This window comes from Haemorhous mexicanus, chromosome Z (genome assembly GCF_027477595.1).
Source record: "Haemorhous mexicanus isolate bHaeMex1 chromosome Z, bHaeMex1.pri, whole genome shotgun sequence".
In the NCBI taxonomy this organism is placed as follows: domain Eukaryota; kingdom Metazoa; phylum Chordata; class Aves; order Passeriformes; family Fringillidae; genus Haemorhous; species Haemorhous mexicanus.
Window position 1 is genome coordinate 88,748,990 of NC_082381.1, and position 18,437 is coordinate 88,767,426.

The 18,437-nt window shown below is 49.8% G+C and overlaps 1 protein-coding gene across 1 annotated transcript; it reads left to right on the top strand.

Moving 5' to 3' along the window:
• The first annotated feature begins 483 nt into the window (after positions 1 to 483).
• On the top strand, positions 484 to 10,525 carry LIPG (lipase G, endothelial type). Its single transcript, XM_059874027.1, has 10 exons — positions 484 to 667; positions 783 to 955; positions 1,938 to 2,117; positions 2,735 to 2,846; positions 3,975 to 4,199; positions 4,604 to 4,846; positions 5,317 to 5,437; positions 6,014 to 6,232; positions 7,269 to 7,361; positions 8,930 to 10,525. Exons 1-10 carry the CDS (start codon positions 580 to 582, stop codon positions 8,949 to 8,951), a joined length of 1,476 nt encoding a protein of 491 aa, XP_059730010.1. The 5' UTR covers positions 484 to 579; the 3' UTR covers positions 8,952 to 10,525.
• The last annotated feature ends 7,912 nt before the right edge of the window (positions 10,526 to 18,437 follow it).

Sequence of the window (18,437 nt, forward strand, 5' to 3'; positions counted from 1 at the left end):
CCCCTGTGTCCTTCGGGGTGTCAGTGCTGGGGTGCCCCGTGGCTCCCACAACCCCCCCACATGTCCCCTGTGTCCCTCGGGGTGTCAGCGCTGGGGTGCCCCGTGGCTTCTACAACCCCCCCACATGTCCCCTGTGTCCCTCGGGGTGTCAGCACTGGGGTGTCCCTGTGGCTCCCACAACCCCCCCCATGTCCCCTGTGTCCCTCAGGGTGTCAGCGCTGGGGACCCCCTGTGGCTCCCACAACCCCCCCATATGTCCCCTGTGTCCCTCGGGGTGTCAGCCTTGGGGATCCCCTGTGGTTCCCACCACCCCCCCACATGTCCCCTGTGTCCCTCGGGGTGTCAGCGCTGGGGACCCCCGGGGACCCTCCCACGAGGGGCGTGGCCTACCATTCATACTATATGTTACGTCACGGAAGGCGTGACCAATAGGAGCGGCGGACTGGCCCCGCCCCCATGGTGCCACTGTTAAAGCGGCGCCGCCGCCGCCGCGCGTCCGTGCGAGCGTGTGTCCATCCATTCATCCCTTCCCCGCTCCAGCCCTCCGTCCGTCCGGCCGTCCGTCCGTCCTCCCGAGCCATGAGGAGGCTCTTCCTCCTGCTGTGCAGCGCCGTGTCCTGTTGCATCGCGGCGCGGGGCGCGGAGGCGGCGCTGCCCGCGGCAGGAGGTGGGTGAGCGCGGTCCCACGCGGGACCGGGGGAGCCGCGGGGCGGGCTCGTCTCCCGGCGGGGCAGGCGGGTTCCGAGGCGCTTTGCTGACCCTTCTCTCCCGCGGGCTCGCAGATGGCAGCGCGGAGCGTGTGCCGGCGCAGAAGGCGCGGGTGAAGTTCGGTCTCCGCTCCTCGCCGGACGCCGGGGAGGATGGTTGCACGCTCGCCATCGGCCAGCAGCAGTGCTTGGAGGACTGCAAGTTCAACGTGACAGCTAAAACCTTCTTCATCATTCACGGCTGGACGGTAAGTGTGAAGATCCTGGGCAATGCTTAGTCTGCCCACTCAGAGAGAGCAAACTGCCCTGCAAATGGGCTGTGCCTCCAGAATATTTATTTTCAGGAATTTCTGTGACTGACTCATCCCTGAAGGTGTTCAAGGCCGGGCTGGATGGCACTTTGAACCACCTGGTCTAGTGGAAGATGTCTCTGTCGATGGCAGGGGAGTTCAAACCAGATAATCTTTAAGGTCCTTTCCTACCCAAACCATTTTAGAATTCTGTGAACATAGGAATTTGGGAAAACTTTTCATGTTCTGAGCACAATGGTCTCTTAAAAGATGCACCTCTATTGAGATCTCTGGAGCAAAGCGTTCGGGGTCAGGCTTAGAAAGTCTGAAATCACCCAACTCATTCATAACTGCTCAAGATCACTTCCGAGCTGTGTAATGTGAACATGGCACTAAAATCCAACTGACTGACCACTATGAATGTGACACTTGACTTGACAGGCACGTGTATAGCCCTTCTGTAATCATAGCTGAGTGCCCAGTCCTGCCGTCTGCTACGTGTGCTCCTTGATAAAGAAACAAGAGGGCACACAGGCTTTATCAGGCTTTTTAATTCTGCTTTTGGTAAGGCTGAGTGTGTGGCACTCAGGGGGCTTATCAGCTCTGCCAGGGCTTATGCAAACTGCACTGCCAGGTCTGGTGAATAATTTTGCAATCCATCAGAATTTCTTGAGAAAAAGTGCGATAAGGTGGCACGTAACGAATGCCTCTCCCTCCTGCCCTAGAAGGCAAGTGGGTAATTACAGCCAGAGTCTCTCAAAACCTGTTTTTCTTACTCCGTTGCATGCATGCTCTTACTGCATCGCTGAGATGTAGTGGGGCATGCAGAGGAGCAGCATGCAGCTGGAGCAGCAAATGTAAATGACATGCAAATAACTTGACTGTGGATGTGTCATCTTGGTCCTGCGAGCTGGAAACTGACACCTGAATCTCTTTCTAGATGAGTGGCATGTTCGAAACCTGGCTTGACAGCTTGGTGTCCGCTCTGCAGGAGAGGGAGAAGGATGCCAACGTGGTTGTGGTGGACTGGCTCTCTCTTGCCCACCAGCTCTACACCGATGCCGTGAACAACACGCAGATTGTTGGAAAAACCATAGCGAGGTTGCTTGACTGGTTACAGGTAGTGCAAGCTAAGAGCAGCCTCTGTTGTAATGCTCGGTGAGGGACTGTTGCACAAGGCTGCTGAGCGTTCACCAGCACTGAGGCTCACCAGCAGGGCAGGCTGTGCTGTAACACCCAGCCCAGGGCTTGGCCAGGTGATGGCTCATAGCTGCGGTGCTGCTGCCCGGCCTCCCTGGAGATGCTGCCTGGGGTGAGGCATGCTCGGGTCAGTGGTGCTGAAGTGCAGTTCAGATTTGGGAGTGCTGCCCGAGCAATGTGGGCTCGGGCATTCAGAGCCAGCACTGGCCTGCCAGGAGGTGGGGAAAGAGGAGAGGTCCATGGTGCTGCACTTGGCACCTGAGGCCGTGGCCAGTGCTGAGTCTGCTGGCAGCTCCCAGGGGAAAGTTTTGTTCTTGGTGATAAAGAATATCATAACTGGGGCTGGAACACGGGTAAACCACGAGTGCCATCCAAACCATTCTGCTTGTCTTGATGAAATACAAGACAAAGCATGCTTATAGGCGCCCTCCCACCAATCCCTTCTTGGAACTGGACTTTATATTCCTGCAGACAGAAGTAGCACCAGATGCCATGAAAGAGAGGGGATCAAACTCTCATATTTTCTTTTCCTTGCAGGAGAACCCCCTCTTCAAGCTTGAGAATGTCCACCTGATTGGGTACAGCCTGGGAGCCCATGTGGCTGGCTTTGCTGGTAACCACGTCCATGGCACTATAGGCAGAATTACAGGCAAGTGGCTTTTTAAGCACTTTTTAAAGCAGTCTCTCCCTTGTTCTTCCGGGCAGTGAGTTTCCCCGAAGAGCTCGTTTCCTGTGTTGCTACAATGTTGTTTGGGTGTTATTCTTCCAGAAATGACAAGTTTTCTGCTTGCGGTAGCAGTGGAAAGAAAGCACAGGTCTCCTCACATCGATTATAGCAAGGCTTCAGTGTAAAAACCTTACCCAGGACAAGCTGGTCCTGGGTTTGTTTGAATTTAAATGTGGGTTCAAAACAGATCCAGCTCAAGCTCTTACAATCCAAATGCTATTCCTTTGAGTGATAGTGTTTTTGTAATTATAGCTCATAAACTAATGGAGATGAGAGCTATCGGGTGCTGTTTGTCCTACAAGATGTCTGATTAAAAAAAAAAAATCAACTCTAAACTCTCATTCTAGAAATATCTGAAGAGTTTGCTTCCAGCTCCAAAGGAAAGCTGATTTCCACATGTGAGAACTTAGGGCATAGTACAAAGAGTTGCATTAAGGATTTACATGTGACCCTGGCAGTGAGAATTCCACATAGCCTAGCAGTAAATGTCTGTATTTAGTTAATCAGGAAAAAAAAAAAAATCACCTAACAGTCAAGTTGTAGAAATGCTCTGGAGTGCAGCTTCTGGTTGGGGGTGAGGCTCAGGGGTTAACAGAGCATCCCAAATCCATCATGGGATCTCAGAAGCAGGTATTTCTTGGCTGCTGCTTAAATTGTGTTAGTCCCTCCATATGTGCAGTCTGAAAACAGACTAAATGTCACTGAGGCTGCCAGCTGTCCCTGGGGTGTTAAGCCTCTCCTGGTGTTTGGAGATGCCTCTTGAATCATCTCTTCACTGTCACCTGGTGATGGCTCTTTGCTTCCAACAGGCAGTCTGATCATGGTGCTGCTATTGGGTTATGCTACCCCAAAAGTGGAGCAGGGTATCTTTATTTGTTCCCTCAGTGAGCCCATGGTGAAGACATCTTGAGGGACAGTACCAGCAATGAGGCTGGCACTGTTTGTGTGTCAGTTGGTGAGGAGACCTGCCAGCAGCAGGCTTCTGGCTATATTCTGTATGAAATAGCCCCATTTCTTACCTGGCCCCTTGTGTTCTGTCTCTGACTCCAGGCTTGGATCCTGCTGGCCCCATGTTTGAAGGAGTGGACCCCAGCAGGCGCCTCTCCCCCGATGATGCCAACTTTGTGGATGTCCTTCACACCTACACCAGGGAAACACTGGGTGTTAGCATTGGGATCCAGATGCCTGTGGGCCACCTTGACATCTACCCCAACGGGGGAGACTTCCAGCCTGGCTGTGGCCTAAGTGATGTCTTGGGAGCCATTGCCTATGGGAGTAAGTTCTCTTTAATCTTTTACCTTTGGTCAGTGTAGACTTCTCACAGATAGACTTGGGTTGATGGAAGGAAAATGGTTTTTCCTTCTAAACTCTCTGTACTTCTGGAGATAGTTGCTAGAAACTCTGGATGCTTTTAACAATGAAGCACATTCTCACTCCAACACCTGATCGTAATCTGTGATCTTATGCTGGGACTAGGATCCTCTTAAAGCTCTTCATGTGAGGGGCTAAGTGAGCATCTCCTGCTAACCTCCTGAATTGCTGCTGTTGGAAAACTGTTCAAGTTTGGCCCTGCTCAGCTCATGCTGGGCCACAGAAAGGCACAGCTCACTTTATCTTACGGGCTGCTGGGGTGACAGCTGCTTAAACCAAGTGTATCCCTTGCAACTCTGCCTCTCCAGCAATTGGTGAAGTTGTCAAATGTGAGCACGAGCGGTCTGTGCACCTCTTTGTGGACTCCCTGGTGAACCAGGACAAGCAGAGCTTCGCGTTCCAGTGCACCGATTCCAGTCGCTTCAAGAAGGGCATCTGCCTGAGCTGCCGCAAGAACCGCTGCAACGGCATCGGCTACAACGCCCGCAGGATCCGGCACAAGAGGAACAGCAAGATGTACCTGAAAACCAGGGCTGACATGCCCTTCAAAGGTACACTTCCCCTCCCAGCAGGAGCACGGCCTCCCTGTGGGAGCAGCCTCCCCGAGTCGGTGTGGGGAAGGAGGCAGAGGCAGAGGAGCAGCATCTCCCCAAAGCCGTGAAGCTCCAGCTGCTGTTCTGCTGGCACCTGGCTGCACTGCTGTGCTGTGCCATTGCTGTGCTCTTTCCTCCCACCCACAACAACACTCTGCCTTTTGAGCAGGGCTGCAGCTCACCTGCCGTGCCTGCAGAACTCAGCATCAGAGCAATATAAGGTCTGAGCTGTCCCCAGGGTGGGCCTGCTGCTGCTGTTGTGTAAAACTCAAATTTGTAATCAGTATGGGCAGGAAAAGTGATCAGAGTTGTCTCACTGAAGGAAGGGTCTCTTCTTTGCTAGCCAACACTATTTCACGCACAGCAGTGCTGAGCAACGTTTCTTTCAGCACAGCTGGTTCCATCTCTGCTCTCCCCTCTCTCTCCAGTCTACCACTACCAGATGAAAATGCACGTCTTCAGCTATAAGGACTTGGGAGAGGTTGATCCCACCTTCTCCGTCACCCTCCACGGCACCAATGGAGACTCTGAGCCCCTCTCTTTAGAAATGTAAGTAATCTGCCTTTCGTGTTTTTATCTAAGTACAAAGGCCACAGGGACTACACAGGATGGCAGAAATCTTTTTCCTCTGCTAACACCGGCATTGCATCCCAGCCTAGCAGCCTCACTTCATCACCTTTCCAAAAAGTTTTTCATTCAGCAGCTTAATTATAATTTATTACTGGACGAATTAAAAACACTTTAATTTGCCCAGTCCCATGTTAGCCTTCATGGCTCGTTGCTTTTTTGTGCGTGGTTTTTTTTGGTTGATTGGTTTGTTTTTGCCCTCCACCATTTGGATGTAGTCGGAAATGTCTCTGGAGGCACTGCTGACCTCATTTAGCCTCTCCCAAAAGAAAGAGCAGGCACAAACCCCACCTTTAAGCTATGGAAGGATGGCCAAGCTGCGTTGTGTGGAACCAGCTATCTGAGCTCCCGTCAGAGCAATCAGTAATTAACTGGTGACAGTTGAACGTGCAGCACTTGATAAGCTGCAGGGGCTCTGTTAAACTCCTGGCATGGAACAAAGGAGCACCTGGCATGCTTCCATAAGGAAAAAATGCCAAGTCTCTGCCTCTCTTCCAGGCTTGATCTAATTGGCCTAAATGCTACGAACACCTTCCTGGTCTATACTGAGGAGGACATGGGTGAACTTCTGAAAATCAAGCTCACCTGGGAGGGGACGTCTCAGTCGTGGTATGATCTGTGGAAAGAGCTGAGGAGCTACTGGTACAGGCCTGTGAATTCCTCCCAGGAGCTCCACATCAGAAGAATACGTGTGAAATCTGGGGAAACACAACAGAGGTAATAATTGTGCTAGGCTGCATGTGAACTGACCTGAAACTTCAACCCAGAGCTGAGGGAAAAAACCCAGTGTTTTGAATGTAGTTGGTATCCTGAGCTGCCTTCCTTTTTGGTGTCACCAGTTATTGCTCCCTCGTGGTGTAGGAGAGCAGGTTACTGTCCAGCATGAGGCTGCAAACAGTCTTTAAGCAAAACTGGTCACCACAGAGCAGATCTGGAGCTTTATTTTGATACTGTGGGATCCACTGGGGACTAAATTAATGTGCTTCAAGGAGGTTTAGATTGTAGCTGAAGTGTTAAAGTACTGAGTGCCAAAAGTACTGAAAGATGGATGGTCATGGGTATTATTTACAGGCTCAATGTGCTAATTTGGTACAGCCAGCAGGGCCTAAAACTGCAACCAGTAACATGGTGGCACCCACCCCTCATTGCTCCTTCTGGGATCTGGCAGGGGGGTTGGAACTAGGTGATTTTTAAAGGCATTTCCAATCCAACCCATACCCTGGATCATAGAATTGACCATAGAATTCTGGTGGAAGGTTCTCTACCATGGCAGGGATGATTTTTAAGGTCCCATCCCACCCAAACCATTCTCTCATTCTATGATTCTCTGCAAATGGAAAGTTGTCTGAGCATCCAAAAATTGTTAAAGCTCCCAAGCGTGTAGCATGCTGCTCCCACACCTTCTGTTAATGTTGTTCTGAAGGTAACCCAGATCTGTCAAAGAGCAACAGTTGACATTGATGATTTCCCACATTTCTCAGTGCTTTAAATAAGCATCACCTGCCATCTGTAAGGTATTCTGCATCCTGGCTTCTATGAAACATAGGGGTAGTAGAAGCAAAGATCCCCAGTTAAAATATTGAAGTAGGAAATAAAACAGCAACTCGAGGGGCTGATGGTGTATCAAGATGTTCTGTGGGATGGATGGCTAATCAAACAACTTGTCCTAGAATAAGCTGCAGTCCGTATTACTTGCTAATTGTTAATCATGGAGGCAGCAAGTGCCTTGACTTCTGTGTCCTCCTCCTCCTAGGTTTGCTTTCTGTGTGGAGGACTCCCAGCTAACCAGTATATCTCCTGGCAAAGAGCTCTGGTTTGTGAAGTGCACAGAGGAATGGCAGAAAAGGTACGGAAATCAGTCAAGAGAAATTCTGTATGATGCATGAGGCTTGGCTGGGATGAGTTCTCATTGTATTTTTAGCTCCTGATACCTTTTTTTCTTTCAAAAAAGATAAGAAATCCTAGCCTAAGATTCACAGCTATCAGACTTAATTTTCATGTATGCCATATCAATTGCTAAGTAGGCAATATTCTCCCTTCTGACCTTGGATTGTCATCTTGTGCCTTTACATGTTTACAGCCAAACAGGTGTATCAGAGTCCTTGCTACTAATCGTGGTAGGTGCTAAAGTCAGGTGCCACCAATGCCCCAGATCTGTGCAGTAGTGGAAAGGTAACTGAGAGTAATTTATTAAATGCCCTGTAAAACAGGGGGAAACTGGGAGAAGTGCAGGGCATTTCCTCAAAGTCTGGTGGAAGACCTTGAGCTGCCAAGAAATCACTTGGTTAAAGTTTGAGCTCAATTGCATGAGGAAGACTCAAGGGAGGACCTGCCATGGCGTTACAGCCCTGCATCCTACAGCTTCATCTCCAGGCCTGCTGATCTCCTCTGGTTCAGGAGAGTGCCGACTCTGCCCCTGCCAAAGCAGCTCAGCCTTGCTTAACCTCTGGGGGACTTCCCAGACACATAGAACAGTCCTCAGAGCATGACTTCCAGAAAGTCTGGTCCCAACAGTGACAACCTGATTGCCTCGGATGCCTGCGGTCATGTTTTGAATGAATTGCTGTTCATTTGACTAAATGATACTTTCCTTTGGATTTAGCCCAGCCTTTTGCCCTCTCTTAAATTTCATTTTGTAGACTTGGAGCTTTGTCACTTCTAATCCAGAGGACAAAGTGCTTGCTAGGGCTAGCAGAGCCCCGTGGAAGTCAAGCTTAGCACAGCCTGCCTGGGCAGCAGAACTCAGCTCAGAAATGCGAGCTGGTCCCATTCCAGGTTTGGCAGAAACCAGCAAGCTGTGCTATGCACGGTAGCAAACAATTCTGTGAATGAAACCCCTGTGCAAGAACTTGTTGCTCTGCCACAAGTCTCGAAAGATCGAGTAAACATTCCTGCAGGTACAATAAAAGGCTGTTTTGATATGCTACTTGGTAACCCCCATAAAACTGAATTGCTGGCAGATGTGCCCTTCCTCCTTTCTCGTGCAGTACAGCTTGTGCACAAGGCAGAGGAGCTGAGCTCAGCTCCAGCACACCATTTTTTCTAGGAAATGATCCTTCCTTCCAGAAATCATGAGTGATTACTTGCTGTTCAGTGCTCTGTTTCTGCCAAGTCAGTGCAATATTATAGTTCCCTCCTTAGAGATTGAGCCTGCAAACATCTGTCCATCCCAAATGGAACTGCACAGGCAGGGTCTAGCTCAAGCCCTGTAATTTCTGCTTGCAGCCTGCATAATGTCTGCTGCAGGCTCTTACTGAGTAGCTACTGGGCAAAGTGCAGCTTTGGCAGAATAAAACACCAGCCTGTGCTGTCCAAACCTGTTCTTGGCTTTCCATGAGTTCTTAGAAATCCTTCATTACTCCTCTTAACTTCTGTGTTTAACTAGGTGTCTTTTTTGCTCTCTGTTTTCCCCAGGTCTGTCTCAAATCTGCTCTGAAGGCTTCCCTAAAGACTCACAACCAAGCAACCTAGATGCATGAAGACCACGCAGGTGGCAAGATGCTCTAGGAGAAACCTGGCTTGGTAGCACTTAAATAAACTAGCTCTTCAGGACAAAACATCTTGGATTGGATGCAAGAAACTGAGGAGCAATTGATGAACCATGGTCCTAGACCTAAAATAACTAAAACTCAATTTTCCCTTTCCCGAGGAGCCTGGTTTGTGCATTTAACCTTACCTTGACCTGTTACACACTGCATTTCCCTTCCCTGCTCCCATTAACCAGGACTATGGATGAGATCTTCACAGACTGAGACCTCAGCAATGATCTTCTGGTCTGCCTGCCAGTGGAGTTGAGAAGACAAACAGCCACGCTAACTGCCCATCAGACTGTGGGTGACAGAGCTGCCAAGAACAAATTAGCACCTAGGGTAGGGGTTACCATGGTCCTGTAGCACTGTGGGCTGTGGGAAGGTGAGACCAGCACAGGTCAGGTGTGTGGGGTTGTCCAGGGAAGGGCTGGGGATAAGCACAATGCCACTTAACTTCAAGTTGTCCTTTGCTTGCCTTAAAAATAATCCGTTCTGATACTGAAATGTCTATTTGCCTGACACATGGCCTGATAAGGAGGCAGAGCTCTGTCCTCCCTGTGCCTGGGGCAGGATATGGTACAGGTGGTGGTGGTGATGGGGGCAGCTGCTCCTCAATGCCTGGTCTGTGTCTGCAGTGGGGCTGCCCAGTCCCGTGTGAGGATCCCTTTTTAAGGGGCAAAGAGAAGCTGCCCGTGTTCTGACCACAGGGATGGAGGAAGGCAATGCACCATGCTGCCTCAGGAGAGCTTTGCACCACTCCTTTTAACCTCTGAGAATGTGCTCCCCTCTGCTCAGAAGCTGTTGTAGTACCAATGCATAACTAAGACCTTATTTTTGAGTGCCAAACATCCTGCCCTCAATTGTCACAACACCCCAGTTGGATTCCCTGGTCCCAGGTGATCTTGGCTTGGCTTTGAGTTGGGCAGACTCTGCAGCTGGCCTGTTTGCTACAGCAGAGTGGACCTTATCAGTTGGTGAAATAGGTTTTGTTTTGGTTGCTTGCTTTTGGCTTTTATTACTTTTTCCTTTCTTTTTTCTTTTTTTTCTTTTTTTTTTTTAACTTTCTGGAAGGAAAATTGGTATAACAGCCCTGGAGCTTTTGGCATGCAGAAAGGCAATCTCAAAAATGGTGTTGCCAGGTGGTGCACTGAGTTCTGAAGTCTTAGCAAGTCCTGAGGCCTGCAAATCTCTTCAGTTTTTGTAGAGCTTCACTCCAACCAAAGCAAGCACATTTGGGGATATTTTTTTCATGGTTTTATGCAAAGACTTTGAAACAGAAGCCTTTGGTAAGTATCTGTGAGTTGTTGCCATGCCATACTTAGAGAAGTTTCAAAGCCCTATTTGTATATTGTGGTTTTTGTATGACTTAAAACATAATTTATTTCTCATATTGTATATATGTAAAATTTTGAACATTTTGGTTTTGAGTAACAGTTTTTATGAGCCTTGAAATCAAAAATAAAGGGCTTTGTAAAAATCAGTGAAGTCTTGTTATTGATCACAGAACCACTTAGGTTGGAAAGACCCTTCAAGAGCACTGAGTTTGAACTTGTCCCCAGCACTGCCAGGGTCACCACTGACCCATGTCCCCAAGTGCCACATCCTCATGGCTCAAGAGATGGGGATTCCACCCCCTGGACAGCTGTGCTGAGGCAAGACCACCTTTTCCATGAAGAAGTTTTCCCTAATTTCCAGCCTGACATCAGCCTCCCCATGCCCAGCCTGAGGCCATTCCCTCTTCCTGTCCCTGTTCCCTGGGAGCACAGCCCGACACCCCTGGCTGTCCCCTCCTGCCAGGGTGTTGTGGAGAGCAATCTACCAAAAGCTTTGACATTCCTTGCCAGAACAGCTCTGACAGTCTTGTTCCTCTCTGCAGGTCCCTGAGATCTTCAGCCAGGTACAGCACCCTCCTTCTTCCTCCTTCCCAACTCCTCTGTGTGGCCAAGGCCAAGCTGTTCTCTCCATGCTCCCACCACTGAGGGCCTTCAGGAATGGGGCAAAGTCACTCTGGGTCTACAACTGCTCTGTAGAGATGCCTCCCATAAAACACTAGGAGGGGAGGGCACGGAGATGCTGCCAGGGCTGGAGCCCCTCTGCTCTGGAGCCAGCCTGGCACAGCTGGGGCTGCTCACCTGCACAAGAGAAGGCTCCAGGGACACCTCAGAGCCCCTGCCAGGGCCTCCAGGGGCTCCAGGAGAGCTGCACAGGCACTGGGCACAAGGCATGGAGGGACAGCAGCCAGGGAATGGCTTCCCAGGGCCAGAGGGCAGGCACAGATGGGATATTGGGAATGAGGAATTGCTGGCTGGGAGGGTGGGCAGGCCCTGGCCCAGGGTGCCCAGAGCAGCTGTGGCTGTCCCTGGATCCCTGGCAGTGCCCAAGGCCAGGCTGGATGGGGCTTTGAACAGCCTGGGACAGTGGAAGGTGTCCCTGCCTATGGCAGGGGTGGCACTGGGTGGGCTTTAAGGTCCCTTCCAACCCAAACCTTCTGTGGTTGCAGGTTTATTTCAGTTTTAGCTCAGCAGTGAGGACATGATTTCAACAGTACCTGTACCATCTTCTTTTTTTCAGCAGAGTGAATATCACAAAATTAAAATCCTTCTCTGCTTTGCAGTAGAGGGATGTTCTGGCTGGCCATTCCCCACAGTGACCACAAGCCACATTCAGCAAGGAGCTCTACCAAAACCATTAACCTTCACTTCCCATGCTGCTTTCTTTTGGACATGGCAATACCACTACTGCTTTTGGCTGGGGAAAAGTGGGATTTTGTGTTACTTTCTATGGTTGTAGCAGTGAGCACAGCGGACTCTGGAAAGACCATTGCTGCTGTGCCAGGCTAATCAGGACAGTTCAAACTTCCTATCTTCCTTTGATTTCTTCCATGAATTCTTTTTTTCTCCATTAAATGTCTCTTAAATTTTGCCCGAAATGCTTCACTTTTGCCTGACTTCACTTACAAACCCATTGGTGATGCCTTCTCAGGAAACTTACCCAAATCTAATCACTAACTGAGTTTTCCCAGCCTTTCCCAGCAACCACACCACCACGAATTTAAAGGGAAGCCTGTTATTGTGCTCTGCCTGTGCCTGACACAAATTGATGACACAAATCCAGCAGCAGCAGAAGGACTTTACAAACAGAGTAAATACCTCTGAGCTGAGGAAGATTTGCATGAAACTACTTAGTTAACCTTTCCCCATGGAAAGCTCAGCAATGCCTGTCTGCAAGGAAAACTACCTTGGTGGATTTGGCAGAGAGCTATTTGGTGCTTGTAGGGTCCCTGATTATTTTGCACCCCAAAGCTGAAGTTGTTTTCTGATGTGCTCCTGTGGGGCTCCCTTCCACCCTCTGCAAAGAGTGTGTGGGGGGAACTAACACCAGAAGTCATTCCAGATATCTGGAACTCATTTTTTGGCTGCTATCCCGTGGACACAGCTGCAGCACAAGGGCTGGTGCCTCTTGCAGGGTGAGTCTCCTGCAAGGACAAGCAGGAGCTGGCCTCTAAAGGAAAAGGGAGAAGAATACAAGCTCACAAGAGAGGAGAAACAGACTGCAGCTCTTTCACATCTATGGGCACCCTCTTCAGGTGTCTGGCCCTTCACACAGCAAATGTTAGCTCCCAAATGCATTGCTCCTGCTGCTCCACACCTTGAGGGACCACACCTGCTGGCACACCAAGATGCATCCCTGAATGGCTCCTCTCACTGGGAGCTCGGCTGTGCATTGGACAAGCGAGAAAACAAAGAGAAGAGGGTATTTTTTTTTTTTTTTGAGTTTCCAATCAATTTAAAATATTTTTTATGTCTCTGAGGAATTTAGGCCTGGCAGAGCAGACACATCCCAAATCTGTGCCAGGCAGGGCTGAGGCTGCACAACTGTGCAGCTGCCTGGCACCCCTCCCCCAGGTTTCCTTGGGGTCACTTTTTCACAGCCACTACATTCAGCCCCAAGGGTTAGGTCCCCACAAAGGTCAGGCTGTTCTCTGAGGAACAATGGGACTGGCGTGGGGAATGCTTTATAACCCTCCTCAACCCCCATCCAGGGCTGCCCCAGCCTCACAAGCAGCAGCAACTGAGCACTGTTTCACCAATTACCATAAAATCAGAGCGCCATAGAATCCCAAAAGGGTTTGGGCTGGGAGCTTAAATTCCAGCTTGTTCCAACCCCCTGACACTGGAGGAATCTCTAGAGACTCCTTGCACTGTCCCAGGTTGTTCCAAGCCCAATGCAACATGGCCTGGGACACTGCCAGGGATCCAGGGACAGCCAGAGCTGCTCTGGGCACCCTGGGCCGGGGCCTCCCCCCTCCCCCCCCCCCCCCCCAACCAGGAATTCCTTCCCAATATCCCATCTAATTATCCCATCTAATATTCCCTCTGGCAGTGAGAAGCCATTCCCGGTGTCTGTCCCTCCATGCCTTGTCCCAAGACCCTCTCCAGCTCTCTTGAAGACCATTTAGGTGCTGGTAGGGGCTCCAGGAGAGCTGGAGAGGAACTTGGGACAAGCCCAGCCTGTCAAGCACATCCCAGCATCCCTCTTTGGAGGTGATTTGAACACAAAGTCCATTTGGAGTGTGCTGCTCCCTCATTTCCCAGTGTAATATCTCCCTTTGGCAGTGTGTCCTAGATCAGATCTCCCTGTCCTGTTCAGATGACCCTAAACCAGGACACAGTGCTCTGAGGTGCCTTAGCAGACGTTCCCAATGCAGGTGGTGCCAGCTATCTCTCCCAAGCTACAAAAGTCTGGGCACAAAAGAACTGTTTGGGAAGAAAAAGACCAACCCATCCTTCCAAGAACAAGGACAGCACGTTTTTTGCTGGCTTCCCAAACTGAAACAATGACCCAGCCTCACTCCAGCAAGTAAAACTTTCCAGGGGTCCCCAAGAGCAGCCTCACCAAGAGATGGCTGTGACAGCCCAGGAAACCCAAGATCTTGCTCCTCTGCTTGTGCAAACCAGTTGTAATTTTATGCCTGTTCTGATGCTGACATTCCAACATAAATTATACAGCTGATTGCCTTCCCAGCAGTCCCTTCCAGCCCAGCAGCAAACACAAAGGGTCTGGCAACTTCTGCACGTTGATACAAAGGCATCAGAGACCTCACACTGCCCAGAGGGATGAATAAAGCAGCTCAGCCCAAACCAACCCAGGTTTAAAATTAAAGATAGGATCATTTATATTGCTTGATTACTGTCCTTTTCCTATTTCTGTCCTCTCTGTTCCAGGTTGTTTTGTAGCTGTTTCACAAAGGTTCGGGATATTTATGGCAATCTGTATAAAGACACAAAGTGCAAACATGCAAAATTCTCTTCTTCTGACCTGACTTGTAATAACATTGAAAAAAGAGGAAGGCAGATCAATAAAACAAGGCTTTCCAGGCCATGCTGTTCCACCTCTCCTCATTCTGCAAACAGGCAAAGCGGCTCAGACGAAGTAAGAAATGACACAAGACTTGGACAAAACATTAACGCAAATATGGTTGGTTTTTCACCCCCTCCTTTCCATGTGGTTTTCCATATCTTGTTTTGGCTGACAACAGACATATTCTACAAAGTTATGAAGAGAAAGGCCACACCAGCTGGGCTGAAGCTAGGCAAGTGTACTGAAACAATTGCAGTCTCATGCCCTAAAACCTACAGACTTTAATGAGAAGATCCTTTCTCTGCTCTCTGTGAAACAGCCAGACCTGTAGCTGAACAACCCATCAAAGACTCCGTGAAAAGCTGGACCACATTTTATTCATGCATAGCAATGGAGAGAATACCCAATGATCTCAAAATCAGTTGGGTTATAAAGCTTAAAATTTATCTCTAAATTTCAGACTGGTGGATCTGGGTGGTTTGCAGATGACTAAGTTTGTTCAAAACCTCACTGCTCTCTTTACAAATAGTTTATTAGTTTTGTCTTTTTGCTGAAGAAAAAGAATCCATTCAAATGCAAAAAAATTGACTGATAGCACAACAAGATTAAGAGGTTTGCCTTAAAAGCACTCCAGGAGTCAGTGAGAGAGAGAAAACCCAGATGCCTTCACCTTGGGTAACAGCTCTGCACACAAACCAGAGCTGTTCATGGTCTTCTTAACAGTTTTTATGCCAAAAAAAAAAAAAAAAAAATAGTTGAAGACTTTATTTTGCATACAGGAGTTTTCTTCTACTCGTCCAGTCTGGTCTAAGATGGTCAAATTCACATTAGGTTAATGCAGGTAAGTGAAGGTAAATCAAAATGAATGAAACTGAAAATTTATATGGAGAGAAGGCACACGGAGATGCTGCCAGGGCTGGAGCCCCTCTGCTCTGGAGCCAGCCTGGCACAGCTGGGGCTGCTCACCTGCACAAGAGAAGGCTCCAGGGACACCTCAGAGCCCCTGCCAGGGCCTCCAGGGGCTCCAGGAGAGCTGCACAGGCACTGGGCACAAGGCATGGAGGGACAGCAGCCAGGGAATGGCTTCCCAGGGCCAGTGGGCAGGGACAGATGGGATATTGGGAATGAGGAATTGCTGGCTGGGAGGGTGGGCAGGCCCTGGCCCAGGGTGCCCAGAGCAGCTATGGCTGTCCCTGGATCCCTGGCAGTGCCCAAGGCCAGGCTGGATGGGGCTTGGAGCAGCCTGGGACAGTGGAAGGTGTCCCTGCCCATGGCAGGGGTGGTACTGGATGAGTTTTACTGTCCCTTCCCACCAAAACAATTCCATAGTTCTGTAACTCTCAAAGGCTGCCATGGTGGAGCATCTATCCCCAGGAGAGCAGCAGCACACTTACACAATGGGCATGTTTCCCTTGATGATTTCTGTGACCAAAGCCAAGGCTGCAAAAGCAGGGACATGACAACTTTTATGGGAGTTGTGTCTGCAGAGCTTCCTCCTTGTCTCGGGAGTACGGAGCAGCTGCTGTCGGGCTCTGGGTCACCCAGCGGGGCACTGCCCGGCAGGATCTCAGCTCAGGGCACACACGAGTGCTCCAGCTGGGCCTCCTTTGACATCTGAAGGAGTTTTCCCTTGGACCTCAACAGATGTGAGATGCTGTTCCAGGAAGGGGAAGGAAGCTGAGCTGAAATGCTCAGGTGAGGAGCATGCTCTGGGCTGCGCAAGGCTGGTCATAAAAGGCATACATTTAGAGAAATTAAAACTCTGTCCATGTTTTCGTCCTGTTTCTTCTGCTCATCATCCTCAGTTATTGACCTAAATTCCTGTCTGGAGTCCAAGTCACACGCTGCATCCAAGCCAGCTCCAGTAACAACATCAAAGCTCTGACCTAGACCGATCCTGTGTTCCAGCCAACAGCTACTTAACAGGACACGATGAACTTTAGATCCAGTTCATCTTTACAGGGATGAGCCAAAGGAGGCTCTCATTTTTCAGTCTGATCCAAAGATCCTCAGTTAACTTTTGCTGCCCTGTAATGGTGCTCTTTAAAGTTGTTTGCCCTTCCCATTTGGAAGACCACAAGAAATAAGTGGAGAAAACCTGAGAGCTAGATGGGTGAAGCAACAAATCTGATTGTGTAAATGAAACGCTGCCAAACAATCAAGAAAAAAATGAAGAAAGGGAAAGACTAAAGACAGTGTCTTCTTTTCTTTTAGCTCTATTACAAGTGATTAAGTAGTGAGGGGAAGCAGGGACAAAACCAGATAGTCTTAGGATATTTAAATAAATACTGTTTTCTTAAGATAATAATCACTAATACTGGAAATAACTGGAAAGGCAACCAGAAAAAAATTTTCCACTCCTTCATTTACACTAAAATTGAACTTTAAAGAAACCCAAAACATTTTAATGAAGACTTTTTTAATTCAAGTCATACCCTCTACATATCACTGGAGCCAAAGCCAAGGTCTGCTCTTCATCAATAATGTCCAGAAACCACTCAGAAGACAGATTGTTAGATTAATTCTGCATAATCATTATCTGTGAAAGAAAACCTGCATCCATGTTTTCCATTTGCATCCTTGGATTGGGCCCCATCCATGATCTGCTTCCTCTCCCCAGCAGATTCATACCCATGTCCCTCATTGCTTTTTCCTCCCAGTTTTAGAAGAATTGGCCCTGTCCACTGCTGCCTAATTTAGAGAATCAGTGAGTTCATGTTTGTCCTCCAGAAGATCAAATCTGCACCCAAATATGAGCTACTCCTCTAAGGTGAGACCCCACCTGCAGAGCTGCCCCGGCCCTGGCTCCAACAGCACAAGGACCTGGAGCTGCTGCAGCCAGTGCAGAGGAGGGCACGGAGATGCTGCCAGGGCTGGAGCCCCTCTGCTCTGGAGCCAGCCTGGCACAGCTGGGGCTGCTCACCTGCACAAGAGAAGGCTCCAGGGACACCTCAGAGCCCCTGCCAGGGCCTCCAGGGGCTCCAGGAGAGCTGCACAGGCACTGGGCACAAGGCATGGAGGGACAGCAGCCAGGGAATGGCTTCCCAGGGCCAGAGGGCAGGCACAGATGGGCTATTGGGAATGAGGAATTGCTGGCTGGGAGGGTGGGCAGGCCCTGGCCCAGGGTGCCCAGAGCAGCTGTGGCTGTCCCTGGATCCCTGGGAGTGCCCAAGGCCAGGCTGGACAGGGCTTGGAGTAGCCTGGGACAGTGGAAGGTGTCCCTGCCCATGGCAGGGGGTGGAATGGGAGGGGTTGGTGGTCCCTCCACCACCAGAATTTCTGATAAGGAATTTCACAGCACAGAGCTTGACCAAGGGCAACCCACATCCCAACTCTCTCCAAGTCCTGAGTTCCTCCTTGTCTTCTTTCCACACATGTGTGCAGCCTCCCCCAGATGTAACTCCTGGAATTCTCTGAGCATTCTGCCTGTCTTCAGCTGGGCCATGGAGAGGTACAGAGGAGCATCCAGGGTAAGCTTTGAAGTACCTGAGGATGAGTTTCTCCTGCCCAAAAGTAGAAATCCCAGGACCTTAAAACCCCTGTAACACACCCAGGTAAGATGAACAATGACATTGCCTTAGCAAGGTGATGGTCTTCCTGTGTCCCTGCAGCTCTGGGGCCATGCATCAAAGCAGCTGAAATCAGGAAAATTATTTTATGTGGTTTTTTGTTTAAGAGGGATAGAGGAGAACCTGTTCCAGCCAGGCCAGCATCTGGGCCCTGCCTTTAACCTTTGTGTTCTGGGGATGCTGGAAGAGATGCAGAGCCTGTGCAGAGGCACTCAGAGCTCCATCTCCACCTGCACCCTCTCCTCAGTCCTCTCAGGGTAAATACATCCTCCAGCTCCCTTCACCTGTATCTCATAAAGAAAACCCTCTCTGCTGAGCTTGCAGAGAGAGGTGTAAGGCCCAGGTGGGCAGAGCACACACATGCAGCGATGTCCCTCTTGGCTGGGTCATGCTGCTGCTGGCCCACTGAGGTCACCTGTGCACCCAGGCAGTGTGGAACTTCCCACCAGGAGCTGTGATAAC

What these genes read in the sequence shown, in the direction of transcription:
- LIPG (XM_059874027.1), top strand. Translation starts at nt 580, where the DNA reads ATGAGGAGGCTCTTCCTCCTGCTGTGCAGCGCCGTGTCCTGTTGCATC. An exon ending in TCTGGGGAAACACAACAGAG is followed by an intron (nt 6,233 to 7,268) that starts GTAATAATTGTG and finishes TCCTCCTCCTAG; the next exon opens with GTTTGCTTTCTGTGTGGAGG. An exon ending in ACAGAGGAATGGCAGAAAAG is followed by an intron (nt 7,362 to 8,929) that starts GTACGGAAATCA and finishes TGTTTTCCCCAG; the next exon opens with GTCTGTCTCAAATCTGCTCT.